The sequence below is a fragment of the Podarcis muralis genome, chromosome 11 (genome assembly GCF_964188315.1).
Source record: "Podarcis muralis chromosome 11, rPodMur119.hap1.1, whole genome shotgun sequence".
Lineage (NCBI taxonomy): Eukaryota > Metazoa > Chordata > Lepidosauria > Squamata > Lacertidae > Podarcis > Podarcis muralis.
Window position 1 is genome coordinate 54500424 of NC_135665.1, and position 24858 is coordinate 54525281.

A 24858-nucleotide genomic window follows, 5' to 3' on the forward strand; every position below is an offset into this window, starting at 1 on the left:
AGTCAGATAGTTGTTTATTTCCTTGACATCTGGTTGGAGGGTATTCCACAGGACGGGTGCCACTACCGAGAAGGCCCTCTGCCTGGTTCGCTGTAACCTCACTTCTCGCAGGGAGGGAACCCCCAGAAGGCCCTCGGAGCTGGACCTCAATGTCTGGGCCAGACGACGGGGGTGGAGATGCTCCTTCAGGAATACTGGGCCGAGGCCATTTAAGGCTTTAAAGTTCAGCTCCAACACTTTGAATTGTGTTTGGAAACATACTGGGAGCCAATGTAGGTCTTCCAGGACCAGTGTTATGTGGTCTCGGTGGCCACTCCCAGTTACCAGTCTAGCTGCCGCATTCTGGATTAATTGTAGTTTCTGGGTCACCTTCAAAGGTAGCCCCACATGGAGCGCATTGCAGTAGTCAGATAGCCAGAGCATGCACCACTCTGGCAAGACAGTCTGCAGACAGGTAGGGTCTCAGCCTGCATACCAGATGGAGCTGGTAGACAGCTGCCTGGATACAGAATTGACCTGCGCCTCCATGGACAGCTGTGAGTTCAAAATGACTCCCAAGCTACACACCTGCTCCTTCAGGGTCACAGTTGTCAGGATTCAGCCTCAATCTGTTAGCCGCCATCCACCCTCCAACTGCCTCAAGACACTCACACAGGACCTTCACCACCTTCACTGGTTCCGATTTGAAAGAGAGGTGGAGCTGGGTATCATCTGCATACTGATGAACACCCAGCCCAAACCCCCTGATGATCTCTCCCAGTGGTTTCACGCCCTCTTGATGCTATGGGGTACAACTCCCATCATTCTTGCCAGTTGGGATTGATGGGAATTGTAATTCCACAGCATTTGAAGGTTGAAATGTTGCTTACCCCAATCTCAATAATTGGTGTTTGGTTGTTTTCCTATACAGGGCCGGCCCTGTTATGAGGCAGAGTAAAGCAAGGGCCTCAGGCATCAGATGCTGGTAAAGAGAAGGCTCAGCAGAACCAGGCTGTTCCATTTGCCTCACAGTTTCTTCTGGGACCCCTCATCTGACCTCATACGGTAGAAGATGCTTTTGGTCCAGCTTTTGGTCCAGCCAGCTGGAGGGGGTGTCGTCCTTTGCCTTAGCAGCAAAATGCCCTGTGGCAGCCCTGTTCCTTCTCTGAGAGTCTAGGAAGCAAAGATTAGATTTTGGATCTCAACACCTGACAAGTTTGAGTGTACTTCTTGTCCTAGACAATAAATCAGGGTTTTTTTCTAAAGTGGTTGATATTGATCCTCAAGGCTCAATTGGACTGTGCTAGGGGATGAATAAAGACCTGGAGGTTGAAAGGGAGTCAAAAGGGGCCTAGGGATGGAAAAGAAGTTTAAGAAGTATAATGCCAAAAAGAAAAAAAGGAACCATGAGCCTCAAAAATGAGGGACACGGGCAGGTAGAGTGCGCACTTCATTGCCAGCGACAAACATCTGTGTTTAGTAAGATCACAATACAACCGTTTTCCTTTTTCACATTTTATGGCTCTTAGTAATAGAGATGGATAATTAATAAATTTGATATCTCCTGGCTTTATTTCATTTACATTCCTAAGAATATGGTCTGGGGTCCATGACAACTTTATAAGCTCAGTAAGGGGTCAGTCAAGTTTGAGAAACCCTGCCATAGATGATAAATGACTTTGCAGATTCCCATTGCTGTTATTAGTAGCACAACTCCATAACCACGCAGTCAAAGAAAATACAATCTCCTCTGAACTCTAGGGATCAGAGATCAATAAATCTAAAATCAAGTAAAATAACTTTAGTAAAGGTCTGGGGAAAACATTCCTCGCGCCCAGCAGGAAGTCTTGTCAACATTTAGAACTTAAATTGAGAATATTTCTTTATTACCATGAGAGAGGGGAAGGAAAAATCCATATCTTCTGAGACTATGCATCATGAATTATTTTGAAGCATTTCAATTTATGAATATTTCTTTTCTCACTTGTTTTTTAAAATATTTTTATTCCAGTTTTAAAGATAAGTGCCGTGCAGCCTCATTGCCGCCTCTCCAGATGCACGCTCGGGAAGCCAAAATGTGTTGCAGTGCAGTGGGAGAAGAATTATGTAAGAGGCTTTTTGATTGATTGTCTTTGCCACTCATAAATAAATCAGTTGTAAGATGTGTACATCCCTCATAATTTCCAGATGAAGAAGAGGAGTTCAAACAAGGTGTTCTTATATTTGCAAGTGGAGCGTAGTTTTGCCCACATAATTCTTTAAAAAAAATAAAAATTATCATCATCCCCTCAAGAGAAAGGCTCTAACCTCTTTGCACCAAGATGTCTGAAAACACAATGGAAAGATTTTAGCTGTATATCCAAGAAAGAGGGTGTGTGTGTCATTTTGCATAGTCTGGGGAAAATAGTTAAGGACACAGAAAGAACCTTGAACCAGAATATTCAGGGATGTCAGGAGAGAATTGTGCACCAACACCCAGCCTTAACTAAGTGAAAACTCCAGGTAGATCAGACAAAACTGACACCTGATGAGGTGATGCTCCCTGACCACTATGGATTCAGGATACAAGCTTCCTGGTATGTCCCACGGAGGACCTTACGGTCTTCAAACAAAAACATCTTGGAGGTCCCAGGCCACAGAGAGGTTAGGCTGGCCTCAACCAGAGCCAGGGCTTTGTCGGCTGTGGCTCCAATCTGGTGGAACGCTCTGTCACAAGAGACTAGAGCCCTGCGGGACTTGACATCTTTCTGCAGGGCCTGCAAGACAGAGCTGTTCCACCAGGCCTTTGGCCAGGGCACAGCCTGACCCCCTCCTTTGGCAATCCTCACAAAACTCTAGCCCAATGGTTACTATTAATCTGATTTGAACTGATTTTAGAATGAAATGATTTTAGAATGTTGTATCATTTTACTGTTGTTAGCTGCTCTGAGCCCGGCTTTGGCTGGGGAGGGCAGGATATAAATAAATTGTTGTTGTTGTTATTGTTGTTAATAATAATAATAATAATAATAATAATAATATTCCTTTATCCTTGCTTTGCCTGATCTCTGCCTTCAGCTGTGCAGGAGCCACGTTTGACATGTAACATCCTATAGCTCTTAATTACAAAGCAGTGGCGGGTTGCCCAGTTCCATCCCATGGGCAAAAGCGCTTTGATGCAGGGACTCAGCCAACCAACATGGCAGCCCAGAAGCATTCATCGGTATATTTAGAATACCTACTTTGCATGTAACACTATGCCAAGTCCAGCCAACTCCGTATTCCATTGGCACTACTGCTGTGGAACAGCCATTGTTTGCTTGCAGAGCAAAGGCGCTATGATCAAATGAGGAATACCATGCAGTTATTTAATGTTCCACAAACTGGTGCAGAATTCCAGTTGTATTGTATTCAAGTTACTGCAAAGAATGCAGGGACACATGTTGAAGGCTCCACAGACTCTCCCAGCTCACTAAGCCCTGTTACTCCTTCAGCTTCTGACACCTCCTTTTCCTGGGCTTCTCCATCTTCTCCCTCTGACCGTTCATCGTCATCCCACCACCACTCTCTGGGATCTGAGTCTTCTGCCCTGCTGCCCAGTGGCTTCCTCCCTCCATCCCTCTGCATTCAACTAGTCCCTAACATTCTAGGTCATAAAGCTATTGTGTCCTGGACATTATCGTCTGCACTGATGAAAACTATATAGATGGAAGGGGCAGACCTCAGAGCTAGGAGCCAAACGCAGCACCCTAGCCTCCCCATTTGGCCTTCAGGACTCTTCTCAGGCCACACCTCCTCCCAGCCAAACCTGGAATGGCCTCCTTGAGGTTTTTAACCTGGCTGGAATGTGTCCTTGCGCTCTGATGCAGGAGGACAGAGCGCGCTGTTGAAGTATGCATAGAAACGTAGCAACTGTAAAATGGCAAAATTTGCATTCAGTGCCACATCCACATATGCCTCTGGCCTCACCCACCACTGGCAAGCGCCCCTCAGGAAGTTGCTCAGAAGAAAACACAGCCCTCAGGCTGAAGAGAATTCCCCGCTGATATTGGTGGCATACACGCCATCCATTTAAAGCATCTCCCGAAGAAGCCCAGAAACTGTAGTTTGTTAACAGTACTGGGAATGGCAGCTCTGAGAGAGGCAACTACAGTTTCCAGGATCCACTGGGTGGAGTTGTCTGCTTTAAACAAATGGTCTGTCTGCAACCACAGACAACTAATGGCTCCATAATATAGTCATACCTTGGATTACAGACGCTTCAGGTTGTGATTTTTTTGGGTTAGGGACCGCCAAAACCCGGAAGTACCGGAATGGGTTACTTCCAGATTTCGGTGGTCACACATGCGCAGAAGAACTAAATCGTGCTTTGTGCATGCGCAGAAGCACCGCAGAAGCACCAAATCTCAACACGCAGCTGCAGATTGCGAACGTGCATCCCGCATGGATCACGTTCGCAACCTGAGTGTCCACTGTACTCGGAGGAATGCATCTCCTCCTAAAGCATCACTGAAACCAAATCTTGCTTGGAGATCCTGCCTGTTGATTTCACAGATCCAGGATCGGATGATGCCTGTCTCTGCCTGCTTTGGGAGCAAATGAGAATCCTGCCAGTATATTACAGTGTGTAGACAGAGGTAGGCTGTGTAGGATGAATAGAGCAGCCAGCAAAGTGACTGCATATTTTGCTATTTTTAGGAATTTATGGGAAGAGAAAGGTTTGCCAGCAGTAGCCCCAGGAGCACAGGGAGGAGGTGGCTAATCTTGCACATTCCCCATATGAGGCCCCTGACATCACTCTGGTTTCACACACCTGTAGATTGCAGGATTGCGTACCTACAGTCAATGTGGTAGAGCACATGTGTTGCATGCAAAGTGGACCAGGAGGTGGAGCTGGTTTCTCCAGTTATCTGGGAAAGACCTTGGAGAGTTGCTCTCGGTCAGCACATAAAATGTCAAGGTGACCAATGCCTGACTTAAGGTAGCTTCATCTGTTCAAGCATACCAAAGATAAGTTGCAAGAAGATATGTGGGCCTCTAGGGATGCAGGTGGCGCTGTGGGTTAAACCACAGAGCCTAGGACTTGCCGATCATAAGGTTGGCGGTTCGAATCCCCGCGGCGGGGTGCGCTCCCATCGTTCGGTCCCAGTGCCTGCCAACCTAGCAGTTCGAAAGCACCCCTGGGTGCAAGTAGATAAATAGGGACCGCTTACAAGCGGGAAGGTAAACAGCGTTTCCGTGTGCGGCTCTGGCTCGCCAGATGCAGCTTGTCACGCTGGCCACGTGACCCGGAAGTGTCTGCGGACAGCGCTGGCTCCTGGCCTCTAGAGTGAGATGAGCGCACAACCCTAGAGTCTGGCAAGACTGGCCCGTACGGGCAGGGGTACCTTTACCTTTATGTGGGCCTCTAGAAATAAAGGGAACTCCAGCTAGATTGGTTAGAATGAGGGTAGAAGTTGGTGGCTCCTTGGTTTGTTTTTAAAAAGGTACACCTTGCTTCCTTCAGTTGCACAACATGTTGTGGTTTGTGCAAACCCACAGCCTGGCCTGCCTCGCCAGCATCTAAGGCCAACCTTCATTTCACTCTGTAGACTTTCTGCATAATTAGGGACACTGCTGGTCCCCACTGATTCATCAGTGAAATGTGGACTTGAATAATTAAGCCGCAGTTGGGCGGAGGCATCTCTTAAGAGCCAGAAAGTACAGAAGGCAATTAATGAGTTTCATTATTTGGTTTGAGAAAAAACAACTTCACGTTTTTTTTTCTTTTCTTCCAGGAGGACGTCTCTTTTCATGGCTTCCGGCACACAAATGAGCTGCTTTATGGGTGGCAAGGAGTGCTTTAATGTCTACGCTCGAAAGCTAGTATTCTCTTATAAATTCCAGATTGTAACATCAAGTGTGCCACATGAGTGATGCCTCATTAAAAGTATCAGAAGAAGCCATTCTCTTGTCTGTCTTTTAGTGTCAGCAACTGCCTTGCAAAGTCTTGTTGTTGCCAGCAATTAATAACTACCCACATCTGCCCAGGTTCTAGCAAAGCAGGGAGGTTTTATTAATTAAACGGTCGCTCCGGTACCTGCGACATCTCACCTCATGCAATGTGTGTGCATGCGCGCATGTGTGCACACACGCTGGAAATACATAATGCCTCCCTTGCTGCTTTTCTATCACAAACAACCATTGGCAGCTGGGATAGCCAATGGAACTAATGAGGAAGGATAAATAGGTAATCAACAGAAATAGCTTCCTGGCAAATTTAGAGCAAGTATTTGAGAAATAGTCCGCTTATCGCCAGGTACGTTTCTATACCTTTGGCCTTTGCTAGTGCTGAGCTGCATGGTTTTCCCAGTAGTGATGTATGGAAGTGAGAGCTGGACCATAAAGATGGCTGATCACCGAAGAATTGATGCTTTTGAATTATGGTGCTGGAGGAGACTCTTGAGAGTCCCATGGACTGCAAGAAGATCAAACCTATCCATTCTGAAGGAAATCAGCCCTGAGTGCTCACTGGAAGGACAGATTCTGAAGCTGAGGCTCCAATACTTTGGCCACCTCATGAGAAGAGAAGACTCCCTGGAAAAGACCCTGATGTTGGGAAAGATGGAGGGCACAAGGAGAAGGGGACGACAGAGGACGAGATGGTTGGACAGTGTTCTCGAAGCTACAAACATGAGTCTGACCAAACTGCGGGAGGCAGTGGAAGACAGGTGTGCCTGACGTGCTCTGGTCCATGGGGTCACGAAAAGTCGGACACGACTAAATGACTAAACAACAACAAAAGTGCTGAGCTGAAAGTTTTCCCATGGAACAGTGTCCCTCAGGAGCTTGTGGACTCTCCTACATTGGAGGTTGTTAAGCAGAGGCTGGATGGCCAACTGTCATGCATGATCTAGCTGAGATTCCTGTATTGCAGACGGTTGGATCAGATGACCATTGGGTCCCTTTGCAACTCTATGATTATACGATTCTATGATCCATTCCTCCCTGAATTGCAGGGAGAAATGTGCCATAGCAGACCTGCAATGTCAACAGCAACCAGGGATGAATGGTGCCCACTGGAGCTGGTAGGGAAGTTGGCGAGGAGCCAGAGCCAATGACAGGCAGAGCCAATTTAATTTTGTTTTGTCCCTATCCTCCTCCTGGCTAAGTTCTGCAAGATCAATGCTGAGACTAAGGAGAATGAGGTTGCAAGAACACAGGGAAGTGATGGCAGGCTGAGGTTGGTAGGGCAGTGCCCCATCTGCCCTAATAGAGCAGCCACTACTGCTGGCAACATTTAGGGAGAACTTGCTGTTGCAATTGAGATCCTTTGAGCGATGGCTGGCTGCCATTTTCCTTTCCCGCAAGTCCCCAGGGACCATGCTAGGTTGTCTTAGAAGAAGGTTCTCAGTAGTTTTGGGGAAGCAATAAGTTATACACTACAACTGGGAGGGACCAGGAGGATGTCCAGGCAGTGGCTGGTAGGGAGCAATCCCACCCTACTACTCTCTAGTCTGGTGGGGCTTTAAGGAGTAGCTAGGGACATGGGTGGCACTGTGGTTTAAACCACCGAGCCTAGGACTTGCCAATCAGAAGGTCAGCGGTTTGAATCCCCACGACGGGGTGAGTTCCCGGTGCTCGGTCCCAGCTCCTGCCAACCTAGCAGTTTGAAAGCACGTCAAAGTGCAAGTAGATAAATAGGTACCACTCCGGCGGGAAGGTAAACGGCATTTCTGTGCGCTGCTCTGGTTTGCCAGAAGTGGCTTAGTCATGCTGACCACATGACCCGGAAGCTGTACGCCGGCTCCCTCAGCCAATAAGGCGAGATGAGTGCCGCAACCCCAGTGTCGGTCACAACTGGACCTAATGGTCAGGGGTCCCTTTACCTTTAGGCAATCACCACATCTACACCCCATTTTAGGGCTATCTACCAGCGGCCATCAGTGGGGAGCTGACCAACCGCACTTCCGCCCACTTGGCAGGTGGAAAGATGGAAAGGTGAGCTCTACACCAGTGTAATGATGCAGGCAGGAGAAGTATGGAGCCAGGAGGGCTAGCAGAGGGAGACCTCCACCAAGTCCACACACTTCAGCTCAGTGCAAAGGGGGTTTGGACTGATCTGCCAGCCCCTCGCCAAATTAATTCATCCTTAAAAGTTGGCTTAGTCTCTCCTCTCTCCTCCTTCAAAATCTCAGAATCTGTTGCTGAATGAGTGGCATTTTTTGCTCATTTAGATATTTATTTTGTTTCTAGCATCACAAGGGACCCCAGGGTAGGGTACAATAAGCAATCTAAAACCATAAGAATAAAACCATAAGAGAAAAAAATCCCAATTGTTAATCAATACAACCATATGATAAAACTAGGGTCATTAAAACAGATCAGTAAAGCAGACACCATTAAAAGACAGCGAACTACATTTTAGTACCCAGTCTAGACAGAAACATCCAGTAAATCCCTGAGTGAACAACCTTGTTTTCAGCTGGCATAGAAAAGCAAAAGTTAATTTATCCATTGCGTTATAGAGTTCTTGTTACATTGTTCCTCTCCCCTCTACATATGTCATTTTCTTGTTTCTCTTTTCTTTATTTTCTCTTTTTTTATTTCACTTGTTTCTTCTTTTGCGTGAGAAGCAAGGATGTTTGACACAGAATGGTTTTGCTATGTATCATCACAGGAGAATATTAATTAAAATATTAAAAAAGGAGAAGAACAAAAATCTAAAAAGAGAAGAAAAGCAAGCAAGCAAAAAGAAACGGAGCTGTCCTCTCTCACTTGGAATACTCAGATATGATCAATATTTCCGAAATTATGGCGGTACATGCATCTCCAGGACTGTTTGAATAGTTTTCAAAAACATCTCAAAACGTGCACCCTAAGAGGTCTGAATTATTCCAACACACTAGCTAGAAATCTGAAAACTGGTACACATGTAGCCCAAGACAATTGGATTGCAAAAGAAGCCTGAAAGGCTATCTTTCATATCACAGAGCACAAAATGGAAAGCACTCAGAAACGTGAAATTTAGGACACAGGTAATCCAAGAATTCAATGCCTTGCTAAGCTGATCATTCCATCAGTGCACAAACTGGGCAGAATCTAAGTGGGGGTGGACATAAGGGTCTGATGAGAGAAAAGCACAGCGGCCACCACAGTGAGATCCCAGTTGCCTAGCCTGAGCCACATTGGGCTCTAACACGGGCCAACTCCCCTGGCTGCTTCCTAGCTAACAGACAACAACAAGCAAGGGCTGGTGGAATGAAGACCAGATCCTTACCCAACTCCCACGACAAGCCTGCTTCCCCATTGTATAAAACCAAATAAAGCTGTGGCCTGTTTCAACCCGCAAATGAGTCTTTGTTTCACTTATTCCTGCCATGCTAACGACCTGCAAACTATGATAGCTGCACAATACAAAATTCAGAAACAGGGAGCCCTTCCAACAAAACCATGTGCAGGACTGAAGGCTGGGCAGTGGCAGGTCCACTCCTTCATACGCTTCAATAAACTGGGTGGTAGTGGTTGGGGGTGGCGGTGTTGGCTTCCAGAAGCATCTAGCCATGCATATTCATACTAGCAAACAGAGTTAATAACATCAACAACAACAATAATTCAAGTTATATACCACCCTTTATCAAAGGATCTCAGGGTGGAGTACATTAGAAACACATCATAAAACATCCACGATAAAAACATGGTAAAAAAAGCATACTGTCAGACAGCCTAATAGTAAAATAATCATAATAATAACAGTCACCCCATCCCCGTGTGTGTTTGTACATCTGTAGGCATAGTCACAAATGTGGATCATTTCAAGTTAGGGTGCTGGACCCTGACTTACCTTTGAGTTCACCACTTCCAAGGAGACATTCTGAGGCATAGCACTTGGAACTGAAATGAAAAGGGGGAATGGATGAGATTGGGGAAACCATAATTAGAGTTACATGCACCAATGGCACCTCTTCTAAAAAACCCATCTGCCTTACCTCTCCTAAAAAACAACAACACACACACACACAAAATCCTTCCAGTAGCATCTTAGAGACCAACTAAGTTTGTTCTTGGTATGAGCTTTCCTGTGCATGCACACTTCTTCAGATACACTGAAACAGAAGTCACCAGACCCTTATATATAGTGAGAGGGTGGGGAGGGGTATTACTCAGCAGGGTGGTGGGAATGGGTGATTGGCTGATAGGTGTGGTAAACCTGTTGACGACTGTTAACGACTGCAATTGGTCTTACAGGAAAAAGCAAGGGGTGAGATGGCTAAAAATAGCTTTATCATGTATAATGAGATAAGAATCCAATGTCTCTATTCACAACAGGAAGCCAGATGTTGATTTAGTGGGACCTGTGGTCTGATCCAACACACACAGTTGCCAGAACCCTTAACAAACTACAGTTCCCGGGATTCTATGTGGGAAGCCATAGGCGTTAAATGAACAGTGTTGATGTGACCCACATTTATCCTCCTACTCCATCTAGACTGTTTTTTTAGTTTAATTTAGTTTTGTTTTAAATATATTGTCTTTTAATGTATTGGCTGTCCTTTATCATAGAATCATAGAGTTGGAATAGACCACAAGGGTCATCGAGTCCAACCCCCTGCCAAGCAGGAAACACCATCAGAGCACTCCTGACATATGGTTGTCAAGCCTCTGCTTAAAGACCTCCAAAGAAGGAGACTCCACCACACTCCTTGGCAGCAAATTCCACTGTCGAACAGCTCTTACTGTCAGGAAGTTCTTCCTAATGTTTAGCTGGAATCTTCTTTCTTGTAGTTTGGATCCATTGCTCCGTGTCCGCTTCTCTGGAGCAGCAGAAAACAGCCTTTCTCCCTCCTCTATGTGACATCCTTTTATATATTTGAACATGGCTATCATATCACCCCTTAACCTCCTCTTCTCCAGGCTAAACATGCCCAGCTCCCTTAGCCGTTCCTCATAAGGCATCGTTTCCAGGCCTTTGACTATTTTGGTTGCCCTCCTCTGGACACGTTCCAGTTTGTCAGTGTCCTTCTTGAACTGTGGTGCCCAGAACTGGACACAGTACTCCAGGTGAGGTCTGACCAGAGCAGAATACAGTGGCACTATTACTTCCCTTGATCTAGATGCTATACTCCTATTGATGCAGCCCAGAATTGCATTGGCTTTTTTAGCTGCCGCGTCACACTGTTGGCTCATGTCAAGTTTGTGGTCAACCAAGACTCCTAGATCCTTTTCACATGTACTGCTCTCAAGCCAGAGATCGTGAACCACATGGAGGACTCGGTTCAAAAAGCAGGGTGTAAACCTACTAAATATTATAACGCAACATAATGTAAAATCTCTTTGAACCTGTCTTAGACATGAACTGCTATCATGCAAAATGTAGAATGGTAACTTTTATCATGGAGGCACCAGCAAAGCTCGAAAGCTGATTTGCGTGTACATTATGATATCAGCTGTTTAATTCTGAAAGATCAAGCTGTTATAGCACCAAGATTGAGATTTTAATTAAAGATCAAAGCAATCAGGGTGTTATAAATAAGAACAAGATACACCTGTTTCCTCAAATGAAATGTTTTAACATCAAAAGTTGACCTCAAACACTGGTGTGCATATTTACATGTTAAATAGCTTCAGTTGCTGCCTTGCACAGTTTGGGGCAAGCACTGACAACTTTGAAAGTGTTTTCATCCATAGGTGATCAGCTTCACGTAAAAATATTCTCATTAAAAATATGTATCAGGCAGTTTTATTATGGAGGAATCTGGGGCACAGCCACTCCTCAAGTAGAAGCAGATGACTCTCAGCTTCTCTTAGTTTCTCATTTTCCCCACCCTTCAGTTCACTCCATGACACCTTAGACTTTTTTTTTTTAAAAAAAAACATTCACAAGAATCATCTGCATCCTTTTCTAATATACCCATTTTTATATGCAATTTTGTCTCACATAATTCATGTGCATGTGTGTTATTTTCACTAATGCATGTTTTCCAATGGACTTTCCAATGTATTTTTGGCCACAAAAGACAAAGAAGTGCAAGTTTCAATGGATAACTGTGTAAAAACCAGCTCAAGTAGTACAGCAGCATTTTGAAACCCAGTCAAAATAATCTGGCCAAGGACACAACATATGACAAGGGCACAGGAACGAGCCAGCAGTAAATCACACTGAACAAGCTGGAGTCCAGTTTTTATTAGCAAAACAGGATCTGCACAGGGGTGTCCGGCCTAATAACCACATAAACTCAGGTCTTGCCCCTATAAGGAAGTTGTTGTTGTTTAGTCGTTTAGTCGCGTCCGACTCTTCGTGACCCCATGGACCAGAGCACGCCAGGCACTCCTGTCTTCCACTGCCTCCCGCAGTTTGGTCAAGCTCATGTTGGTAGCTTCGAGAACACTGTCTAACCATCTCGTCCTCTGCCGTCCCCTTCTCCTTGTGCCCTCCATCTTTCCCAGCATCAGGGTCTTTTCCAGGGAGTCTTCTCTTCTCATGAGGTGGCCAAAGTATTGGAGCCTCAGCTTCACGATCTGTCCTTCCAGTGAGCACTCAGGGCTGGTTTCCTTAAGAATGGATACGTTTGGTCTTCTTGCAGTCCATGGGACTCTTGAGAGTCTCCTCCAGCACCATAATTCAAAAGCATCAATTCTTTGGCGATCAGCCTTCTTTATGGTCCAGCTCTCACTTCCATACATCACTACTGAGAAAACCATGGCTTTAACTATACGGACCTTTGTTGGTAAGGTGATGTCTCTGCTTTTTAAGATGCTGTCTAGCTATAAGGAAGTAGCCAGGACTAAAGGCCCCAGCCTCCCCACAGCCATCCATGTCTCCTCCTCTCTAAGGTTTTCCCCAAACAATCAGAGACTAAGTCTGTGTGCCTGCCTTTGCTTCTCCCATTTTATGCCTCTCTTGGTCCCACTAGCTGTTGACCTGTCGGGCCACAGCTTCCCTGTCCCTGATGCAGACAACACTGAGCCAGATGAACCAACTGTCTCACTTGGCTTAAGTCATCTTCCTGTGCTACTTAATTATAAGATTTTCATGAATTCAGAATAGTTCTGTGCATTTGGTGATGACTATTAACATTCTCATGCTATTTTGAAAAGGGGGATAATGAGCTAGACCCTTGCATTGACAGCATCTCTGGAAAGGCCCATTCTTCAAACAACCTGTCCTACTTTTGAGAAATGAGCACATATTTACAACTGGCGAAAGAAAAATTAAAAGTTGCAATGTGATTATAGATACAGTTATTGATTTGTTTCATGCTGCTTTGTATTCCAGCCATTTCATATGGCAGTCTCCTTTTTATTATTATTATTCTGGGCAGACATTGCTGCATAGTGTACCAGTTCTTGAATGGGTCAATCCTATTACTCTGAAAGATCAATAAGAAGGAATTATCCAATAAGCTCAGAGACCAAATCACATAGAATTACTGTTCCTCTCCCAGTTCTAGGAATTGTAAAACCAGATTGTGAGAAATAACTAGATCAAGGAAAATATTAACGGTTCAAACCACTTATCATGGTCGTACATATACTGCCTTAATGTGATCAATCTGCCTTGTCCATTCCGGTCAATTTCTTTATTGGTTTTACCTAAAATAGTTGTTCTGGGGGTTTTACCTTGTGAAGTCCCCCTTTAGGGCATTCCCTGCTTATTTAAAATAATAATAGCTCCACAGAGCTATTGCTAGATGGAATTAACCAGGTAATGAAGCATCAATAGCCAGCCTGAGAGAATTTAATTGCTGCTGCTTCTTTTTTAAGTCACAATATAATCAACACCACATATTTTGGGTGCTAGTTAACTACTTGGTTCACTTCTCAGAAAGTTGTCCAGGATAAAGTTCCAGGCTCGTATCTTCACTGAGGGATAGAAGAGAAGTGAAGAGAATGGGAGGGGCGATAATTTGGTTCTCATTTTAATGCCTAATTTGCCCTTCCTGGATCAATTATTTTGACATGTTTCAATACTACTTGAGCTGGTTTTAACACAGGGGACAGAATTCAGTGAGTCTTGTTAAAAAACAACAACACATTTTAACGTTTTAACAGTATGTTGTTTGGACTTCATGTGAACTACCCAAAAGACTCTGGTGATTGAGAGGGCAAGTGTTTGGCATCAATAAGCAAAGTGTATCATAAACTGCCCTGGTGGTATTATAAATGCATAGAATAAAATAAAATATATGCTTCAATTCAGCCTGCTGTCGTTAATCTGAGGTTATCAGAGCTCTCTAGCTCATTAGCAGACCTTGATGTTGAGCGGAAGGTTTTCTTTAAAAACATCTGTCTCTTGATGCTTTTCTGCTCAAGAAGAATTAAAACTTTATGAGGCTAACTTTCTAAATTCCTGCATGAATATGAATCTCCCTTTTTCTCCCGGAAATTCAAAGTTCAGTGCTGAGGCCATCATCCTGGTCTTCAGAGTCTCAATTCAATCTCCATAAATTAAGCACAATATAATTTTTTCACCCAATTGTGTTGGTGCGTGTGTGTGTATGTTTTGTTTTCATAATTATACGCATGGGGTATTTTATTCTGCCAAGGTCTGTTTTGTAGTATAAAAAGGTATCTCAATTAGATGGATAGGTGAAAGTGCCACTTGAAAATGTATTAGAGAAATGTCAACGGTGGAAATAATAGACCAGCTCTCCAAAAAAAGAGAAGGCAGCGGTATTACAAATTAACTTTTACAAGGTAATAAACAGTGCTGCTTACAATAACATCTGTAAAGAGGTTTGATCTACTTAGCTTTGAAAAGGATATTTGTAGCCTTATGAAATGAATGGCTATCTCAAACAGTCCTCTGTGGTTACTGAAGAGGTTTTATTCAAGTAACCACAGGTTATCACTGTGAGGCAATCAAGGGAGAGCGATCAATTCCAAGTCTTTCTGCCATCACCATCCCACATTCAAGTTGGGGTCAGGCCAGCAATTACAAGGGTCAGGAAATGTGTGAAAATATGTATAAGGACACAAGGCCTTTGGGCAGGATGCAGTTTGACTTACTTTCCTTTGTATAAAACAAGACTGAAGGAGGCCCCCAACCCGCTCACAGGTCCTTGTATGGTCATTGGAAACAGTTGGTCCTGGCAGCAAGTATTAACCACTCTCAATTCCAACCTGATAATTGGTAGCTGCCCAGATTTTAACTTGTCTGAATTAATTTTAAGATGTATTTTAATTAATTGATGCCTATTTTTATGCATATTGTGTTGTTTTTATGATGTTAGCCGCTCTGAGCCTGGCCTCAGCTGGAGAGGGCGGGATACAAATAAAATATTATTATTATTATTAATTACTACTACTACTATTAGTAGTAAGAGTCTGTTGGATCAGGCCAATGACCCCTCTAATCCAGCAACCCATTCTCACATTGGCCAGCCAGATGCAATAATTCGAGATTTGTTTTAAATAAATCAGTACATTTTTTTTAAAAAAATACACATTTTATCTCAAGGTATACATTTCTGTATTCCAAAACACACATTTTTATGCCTTCTAGTACTTTTTCTTTTTTGAGCCAAGAACTGTATCCGAAAATTTGGAGCAGTGTGAAATCTGAAGGATGATTGGGTTCTGATCTGTGTATTAGTCAGGCAAGTGCGGATTATTTTGGTTCGTTTAAAAGCGCAAACCGAACAAATTCTCTTCCACCCCTCCTGACTCAGTGATCTGGAATGTTAGGGAAATACTAATGTGATACTAACTCTCACCCCTCTTCTGCACTAGTTCCCACCTTTGTAACTTCTGGATGTAGCTGTTCGTGAACTCAGCTCAAACTCCCTCTTGGGTGAGTTGCTTTAAATAGGCCAGTGTTTCTCAACCTGTGGGTCCCCAGGTGTTGTTGGACTACAACTCCCATCATTCCTAGCCAGCATGGCCAGTGGTCAGGGATGATGGGAGTTGTAGTCCAACAACATCTGGGGACCCACAGGTTGAGAACCGCTGAAATAGGCTATTTTAATGGTTCCGGAATTTGGGTCATGTAGGTTCTACTCTTTTGTTTTATTCCTGCTTGCTCTCAGTCTTCTTTGTGGTCCTATGCTGCCCCATCCAGCTCTCCAAACCTCCAGATACTTTCTGGAGGCTAACGACTCACAACCATTTCAAAGGGCAACCCTGAGCAAAGGGCTGAGCCAACCTACCACTCTGTCTCAATCAATTTATAGGGTTTCGCCCTCCTCCACAGTGGGCCAATCCACCAAGCATTTGATGCATGAATAGCAATTCACAATGGCAGTGCTTGGCATAAGAATAGATGCTGACTGTACCACTTTCTGCCCATTTACCCCCGCCTCTCTCCTGTGCGTATATTATTACTTTACTATTGTTAGCAGCTCTGAGCCTGTCTTCGGCTGGGGAGGGCAAGATATAAATAAATAATTATTATGTTTATTATGTTTATTATTTTTATTATTTTTATTATTTTTATTATTTTTATTATTTATTATTTTTATTATTTGCTCTGCCTTACCATCCGAAAGGGTTCTGACTGTCAGGTCTTCAGTTGAAACTCCAGGTCCATAACGATTGTAAGCCAGAAATCGTAGGGTATATTCTGTGAATTTCTTCAGTCCTTCCAGTTTGTATGACAGATCATCAACTTCTATATTCTGGGCACAAAGGAAACAGTGGAAATTATTACTACACCAAATTGTTATACAGATAATATTAGCTAGATGCCTTCATTCTTGAGGCCTCCTAAAAACTTCTTCATTTCAGCTCTAGGTGGTGAGGATTTTGAGAACTTATCCCATTTCAGATAGATTCTGCGAAGAGGACTTGAAGTTGCAATGAAACCCTGCATTTAATTTAGGCAACTAAATTTATGAATGATTCCCTCCCTTCATTCCTCCCCCCATGTGTTCATTTGCTCACCTGTTCTTTCCCAGTAACTACTTCTGTACAGTACAGTCTATAACCTTGGACTGGACCATTTGCATAGGCAGGGGGTTCCCACGTAATAAGAATTGAGGTAGGTGATACTGATACAGCCCGCAGGTTTTCTACCGGTCCTGGAACTTGCACTGTGTTGAAAGAAACACAAACAAGAATTAAGTTATACAAAAGCGAAGCTGGGATTTAAGAGTTTTGGGGTTGTCTCCAAGGGAGTTCTTCCACCCATGAAAGGAGTCCCCTGCCCCCATTTGTAGAAGTGTCCTTGACTTATCACAGGAACCTGCTAGTGGAAGAGGAAGGGAATTTTCAATGATTGCATCTTTCCCCCTGTAGCCCTGTGACAACATTCCTCAACAAAATTGGAAGTGAGGCAATGTGGCTAGATTTGAATGCTTTAAAATTCAGTAACACTGTAACACTTAACTCATATTTTTGTCATTTTGTATACCCCCTTACTGATGAAACCTGGTGTGAACCGCACCCCGCTTCCTATGCCCCTGGGTCGATATAAAATAAAATAAAATTTAAAACTTCCTTCCAGTAGCACCTTAAAGGTAAAGGTAAAGGGACCCCTGACCATTAGATCCAGTCGCGGACGACTCTGGGGTTGTGGCGCTCGTCTTGCTTTACTGGCCGAGGGAGCCGGCGTACAGCTTCTGGGTCATGTGGCCAGCATGACTAAGCCACTTCTGGTGAACCAGAGCAGTGCACAGAAACACAGTTTACCTTTCCGCTGGAGCGGTACCTATTTATCTACCTGCACTTTGACGTGCTTTTGAACTGCTAGCTTGGCAGGAGCAGGGACCGAGCAACGGGAGCTCACCCTGTCGTGGGGATTTGAACTGCCAAACTTCTGATCGGCAAGCCCTAGGCTCTGTGGTTTAGACCACAGCGCCACCTGCGTCCCAGTAGCACCTTAGAGACCAACTAAGTTAGTTATTGGTATGAGCTTTCGTGTGCACGCACTCTTCTTCAGATACCCTGGGTGGTGGAGAGTATTGGGATGTTTCAATGTTACTTTACTGTGAGCAAGCAATATTAATTATTGCTTTATCGTTATCCCTCCCATTTGAGGCATTTGTATAGTTAAATGCCTGTAACAACTTCCTGCTTTCTTTGTAGGAAAAAAAGACATAGTCAGGCATGCATTATCCATTTTGCCTCCCGTGCAGCCTTTAAATGCAAAAAGTAGAAATCAATGAAAAGCTGACAGCGTCATGTCATAAAACACACACAATACAAATGGACTTTAAAAGGCATTTAATATTAATACTCAGTTGTGAAATCAATAGAGTGAGAGTGTTGGTTCTTCAATTCCCCAAGCTTTCCATTTGGTTGCAAGACAGGCAGTTGAACTAATGTGCTTTGTTCCTCAGCGTGCAGAAAGTCTTCAATAATTCCATAGATTCCCCACTGTTAAATAACAATTTACTGAAAATTAACATTTATGGTCTGCTTTCCCTCTCCTTTAAAAGTTCCTTTTGATTTGAGGGCTGTGTCGGAATCTCTTTTTTTACAAACTGTACATTAGACTATTATCCAAGAATATAAAATTGTAGAGCTGGAAGAGACTCAAGTCCAACTTCCTGCTAATGGAGGACGCAACTACTGGATCCATAACAGAAGGCCATCAAACCTCTGTTTGAATACAGGCGACTCCCCCACTTACGCGGGGGTTACATTCTGGGCCCCTGTGCACATAAGCAAAATGCACGCAAGTCGGGGAACCCACTGCAGTACATGCAGCTTCCCACCCAACAGCTGTTGAGTAGGGTAGCATGGCAGCAGTGAGAGCTCCCATGCGCCATTTTGGAACCCTCAGAGTCTTTCTTCTGGACTTCTGGCTCACTGACATCCTCTTCGGGCTCTGGGGAGAATCTCCCCATAAGCCACAAGGACTTTCCAGCTCTCTCTCATTATTTCAGGTTAGAATGGATGGGTGGATGGGTGGATGGATGGATGTCCCAGCACTGTGCAACAAGGTTGCGAGTGAGACAATTGTGCGCAAGTGGGGAGATGCCTGTACTAGGGATCTGCACCCCACTCAGCAGAGGCCTGAGCCAAACTGAGCATATAAAGAGTGCCTCAGATAAGTTGGGTACACACAGTTGTGGATCACTGTGGGTCAGGTTGGAGTGGTCCAGAGCAATCGGTGGCCATTGGGGTTGAGGCACCAGGCAGGAAGGTGAGGCATGGAGTGCTCAAAGAATGTTGGAACCTACCTGACCAGTGGCTGTGTCTTTCTAGGAGAAGGTAGACCCAAGCCATGGCTTTCCTTCCTGCCTAATGCCCCACAGGATAAATGCCCCTGATCAACAGCTGAAGGAAAGCCGCCAGTCCTTGTCCCGATCCTCCAGACTGAAAACACTGCCAGCATCACCCCTTTATGAAGCCATTTGACTTTATTCATAATAGAGAGAGCATGCCTTGATAGTGTGTGGGTGTGCGATTCCCCCCTCCCCTACTTCATCTCCTTCTGTCTCCTTGCACTTAACAGCTTTAATGACATTTCTATAAAACCCGCTTCTGGGCTTCTGTGGGGGTGATGCAACTTCAAAAGACTTGGAGGCAATGTAATTATTAATGTAATGAAATCCCTGCTCCTTTGCTCTGAACATGTTTAGAAGACACGACAGCTATTTGGCAAGGGAGAGAGAGAAAATAACAACACACGCACACACACGCACACACACGCACACACACGCACACACACGCACACACACACACACACACACCTTTGCTGATGATCCATATACAGGTTGGGATCCTCATTCCAAGATCTTTATATTCAGGACTGTCCCAAGACATTTTGCTGTCTCATACAAAGCCCAAGTTGACCCTTGTGATATAATGATAGCGCAGCTGGGTGTGGGTTGGGGGAAATGAGCTAAATTGGGACCCTTATGGGACCAATTAAATATTACAGTCCTTCTAAGAATATATTTCACATTGGGGCATCTTTGAAATGAATCTGGCAGATGGGCTGGATCCTTCTCTTCCTCTTCCTCCAGTGGGCTACATCTGAAAGGTCGGGTGGAATCACACACTTGCCTATCACTTGATGCTGCAATGACATCAGGTGACCCATTTCCCTGTCCCCACAATTCAGTTTAACATCAAACAGTGCAAGCAAAGCCACAGTACTATGCAAGTCCCAATGATCAGGGTCTAGAAAATACTGTGCATGGGGCTATGCATAAAGGTAAAGGTAAAGGTACCCCTGCCCGTACGGGCCAGTCTTGACAGAATCTAGGGTTGTGCGCCCATCTCACTCTATAGGCCGGGGGCCAGCGCTGTCCGGAGACACTTCTGGGTCACGTGGCCAGCGTGACATCGCTGCTCTGGTGAGCCAGAGCCGCACACGGAAACGCCGTTTACCTTCCCGCTAGTAAGTGGTCCCTATTTATCTACTTGCACCCGGGGGTGCTTTCGAACTGCTAGGTTGGCAGGCGCTGGGACCGAACAACGGGAGCGCACCCCGCCGCGGGGATTCGAACCACGACCTTTCGATCGGCAAGCCCTAGGCGCTGAGGCTTTTACCCACAGCGCCACCTGCGTCCCTTTATTATTATTATTATTATTATCATTATTATTATTCTGCATTTTTGTATGTTTGCTTTGCTGTTGTTGCTGTTCAGTTTTAAATTATTTGTATTTTACGCATTGTGACCAATTGTGACAGCTTATAGCTTTTAGCAGTAAAGATTCATTCATTATATTATTATTAGTAGTAGTAATAGTAGTATTTATTAACTTTACATACCACCCTTCATCTTAGGGCAGTCCACAGAATAAAACGCAGGATAAAAAAGTAAAAGCAAAACAGCAAAACAATAACCCCAACTTCCCACCGATACATTTAAAAGGCTGTAGAATATTAATCAGCCCAATGCCTGGTCAAAGAGGAACATTTCCCCCTGGTGCATAAAAATATATATACTCTCCATGGGGAGAACATTTCCTAAACAGGGAGCCACTACAGAGAAGGCCCTTTCTCATGTTGCCACCCTCTGGACCCCATGTGAAGGAGGCACACAAAGAAGGACCTCAGATGATGAACACAGAGTCCGGAGCAGTTTATATGGGGAAAGGCGGTCCTTGAGGTTGTAATTGGGGAGATTGTAACTGAGGAAGGCAACACAGCTCTTGAAACCCTCCAAAGACTGGCTGGGAGAGGCGGAGATTGATAATGCCATTATGGAAAGAAAACATGGTTGGGCCATATCGGCTGAAAACATCAGAGACTCCTCGTTCCCTGACTGAACCACAACAGGGATGATTACGCTGATTCCAGCTCTGGTATTCAAAAGATAAGAAGTTCATTACCCCGCTGGCAGATTTAGGCTAGTGCACAGAGAGCTGGAAGAAGACAAATAGATTTCCATAGTAGACCATCAAACGGGAGTTTTGGAATAATCTCAAAAGCATCTAAAATTGTTTGTGTTCTCTCGCGAAGGGAGAGATTAGATCTGTTTTGCTTTATAGTAATTGCCAAAGCCTTTCAGATTATGTCAGGCCCAAAGTGAACAAAACACACAGCCAAGCTACTCAAGGCCCGCTTAATCACAACCATCCTTTGATGGACCTAAAGATGAAGAAGGGAAATTGACCACGGCCTTTCAGCCAGTTTGAAGTGTGAAATATTTCATATGAAGAAGATGATGTGTCCCATGGTTTAAAAAGGAAAAAAATCGAAGGAGGAAAACCAAAACAACCTGCTTGCTGAAAGAATCTGAAAGCTAGAAGCTAAATCCTTCTTTGAGTTATTATGGCACAGAGGCTAGAGTCAAAAAACTAGCATTTTCCCAACAATACAGTGCTCTTTAAAAGCCAAGTCCAAACCAAGTTGTTGAAAGGGGATCCAAATGTTAGATCAATGCAGCAATATCTTGAGAATCCTTCAAGCACAGATTAACAAGGTATTTATTATTTACTAGTCATGGGCACACTGCAATAATAGGGAAGCTTTGGGGTCCAATGAGCTATGATCCTCTCTCTCTTGATCCCTGTGACATGATCTCATTGATCATTTACCCTCAGTTATCTATCTCTTTCTCTAAAAACCACACTTTGAATGTGGTTCACTAGACTTGTTTCCAGCACTCTGGAGTTCCTCGACATATTCTGTTTTCCTTTCTTTTTCTTGACTGCTTAAATCAGCATGTCGTGGAATAAGGCACTTTCTGAAACTTCTAACTTGCCTTGGGTAGCGCAGGGATGGAGAACCTGTGGTTAAGAGTGGTAGACTTGTAATCTGGTGAACCGGGCTCGTGTCTCTGCTCCTCCACATGCAGCTGCTGGGTGACCTTGGGTTAGTCACACTTCTTTGAAGTCTCTCAGCCCCACTCACTTCACAGAGTGTTTGTTGTGGGGGAGGAAGGGAAAGGAGATTGTTAGCCGCTTTGAGACTCCGTAGGGTAGTGATAAAGCGGGATATCAAATCCAAACTCTTCTCTTCTTCTGGTGGGCTACATCTTCCATCTTCCCAGACCACTGGACATTCTGCTTGGGATTGATGGGAACTGGAGACCAACAGTGATCCCAACCCCTGAAGCTGTGAGTGGATGGAAACAGTGTTGGAGATACAGGAGAACTGCTGCCAGCAGAGGCAGATTTGGGGCAAATTCAAATTCATTTTCCTTCCACACAAAATGAGGTTCTCTGAATACTATTATTGATAAAAGTCAACAATAGTCTTTCTCCTGTCCAGCACACCAGCTTTGCCTCCAATCCTGAGAAACAATATATTTTTGATCTTTATTCCCTCAAGGGTCTCTTTGTTGTGGCCGTATACTAAGACAGGCACCCATAATTGTTCACTTCTTGTTTATTCGTTAATTCATACCCAGGTCCATACAGTATCTTCCAATCCCATTTCCTTTTGGCCAAGGTTTTCCATCCTAATTACCTGTTCATTGTTTTCTGTTACTCTAAACTGTTGTAACCTTAGATCAGGTGACAAAGGTATTGAGTTGCAAATTCGCAATCTTGAAAGGGTGGTAGCTGTTAGCTGTGCTATTTTTCTAGAAAAAGAGGTGATGGAACTCACCATGAATGCCTCCTTTGATCTCTTATAGTGGCAATGGTGCCCACCTGAGAGGTGCTGGAACTGAGTTCTGGTGAGTTCCAGCTGAAAAAAAGCCCTGGCTGTTAGTCTTTTTCTGAACACAACAGTGAACAAATGGCTCTCCAAAAAGAGCTGCATAGCCTTAGGCAGGCTAAGGCAGACTGGTACCTCTGGTTACAAACTTAATTCGTTCTGGAGGTCCATTCTTAAGCTGAAAGCGCTTTTATCTTATTTGGCTAATGGGGCCTCCTGCTGCATGCACGCCTCTGGAACGCGATCTTTGTTTGCATCCTGGGGCAAAGTTTTCAACCAGGAGAAGCTACTTCCGGGTTAGCGGAGCTCATAACCTGAAGCGTTCATAACCAGAGGTACCACTGTAACTGCAATACTGAGGTCCTCTGAAGATGCCTGATTTGGCTCAGGCCTCTGATAAATCTGGTGCAAAGCACAGCCTATTGAGTAGCCTTATCCTCTATTGATGGGTCTGATCCTCTTTTAAAACCATACAAGTTTTGTACAGTCCATACAATTAATGGATTTCCATATCAGAAAGTCTATGAAAATCACTGCAAGCCTTACAGTGTAGGATCAGTTTCAGAAAAAAATGGAGGAAGCAGAGAACTGAACAACAAATTAGGAGATCATTGTGGAAAGCCAAGCAGATAATGTATAACTAGGTGGCCAAAGCTCAGATTGCTTTGTTTTGAACAAGAACATCTTGCCATACAGTAGCTATACTAAATAGGAGGGGATCCTTGCAGATAATTGCTCGGAATGCTCCTGTTCTAATTGCTGATGCTATTATGATTGCGGATGTTGTTTTGCTGCTATAATTGTGCCAGCTAAAAGTTTACATGGAAAGGGCATTGCAAAAATGTAAGCTGCAGCTCATTAGGCCTCAGAGAAACGCTTCTGTATAACAGAGCACAATTAAAACAAATGTCTTCCTCAGCAGAAGATAATTTTTCCCCCCAAGGAGAAAGCAAAGCCTTCCTACAGAACTGAACTCTACTGCTGCCTGTATCCCTTAGGGTATCTTTGGCCACCCATACATGATGTTTTTGACACGATCCTAAGTGTTGGCACAACCCTAAGCTCATAAGTACATCCTACTGAATTTATCCTACTCGGAAATGCATCCTATTGAATTCAATGCGGCTTACTCACAAGTAAGTGGGACTAGGTAAATGGTAAATGATCCCTGGACAGTTAAATCCAGTCAAAGGCGACTATAGGGTGCAACACTCATGCAGTGTTAGCTGGGTAAAAGCCTTGCCCCAAATGTGGGAGCTGGAAGAGGAGAGGGGCGTAATCCTTCAGGGATATTTTTAATACTTTCCCTGGTATTCAACATTATTATATGCCTTTGAATGTAGAACATGTTCTTGACTTACAGGCATTCTTTTGCTAAGAGACTTTGGATGCTATTGCTGGGGATTAAGGAAGATATAGACTAATTCAAATTCACTCTGAGTTACATGGTTATTATTAGAGTCTTACATGTTTTGGTGCTTTTCAAAGGAGACAGTAGGCTTTTTTTTCTTTTTTAAGGAAAACTATTCGGTTTTATTATTATTATTATTTTATCCCTGAGTTAAATTAAAACGAACATGAGTCAGGTAATAACTAATCTACTTAGTAATAATTACAGTTAAAGAGAAGGCCATTAACAAGTTAAACCATCTGGCAAACTCTGGGGAATCTTTAAAGAAGTGACATTAATTAACTCTTGGCTTGCCGCCGTGCTGGCTCACTCAATTTTTGAAACAATTTCATTATCAGAAGCTTCAAAAGCTTCTGGCAGCCACCATTTTGCGGGGAAACCAAAATGGTGGACACTTGGAGTGCATTTTATTTTTTTAAGGCAGGGAGAATGAGCTGCTCTATAAGGAAAGTTTGGAGCCTCCACCCATTAGTGGGTGCAAAACACCCTCACCTCGAACCTGGAACCT

At 44.1% G+C, this 24858-nt stretch overlaps 1 protein-coding gene across 3 annotated transcripts in view; it reads right to left on the reverse strand.

Annotated features, from left to right (window-relative positions):
- The window catches only part of DCC (DCC netrin 1 receptor), a 928036-nt gene that overhangs the window by 210566 nt on the left and 692612 nt on the right, over window positions 1–24858 (reverse strand). For all 3 annotated transcript variants that reach the window (XM_077936487.1, XM_077936485.1, XM_028749092.2), the window contains exons 10-12: window positions 16819–16967; window positions 16415–16553; window positions 9782–9831 (exon numbers count right to left, since the gene is read on the reverse strand). In XM_077936487.1, coding sequence (XP_077792613.1) covers window positions 9782–9831; window positions 16415–16553; window positions 16819–16967 — 338 coding nt within the window. The remainder of the gene's footprint in view (window positions 1–9781; window positions 9832–16414; window positions 16554–16818; window positions 16968–24858) is intronic.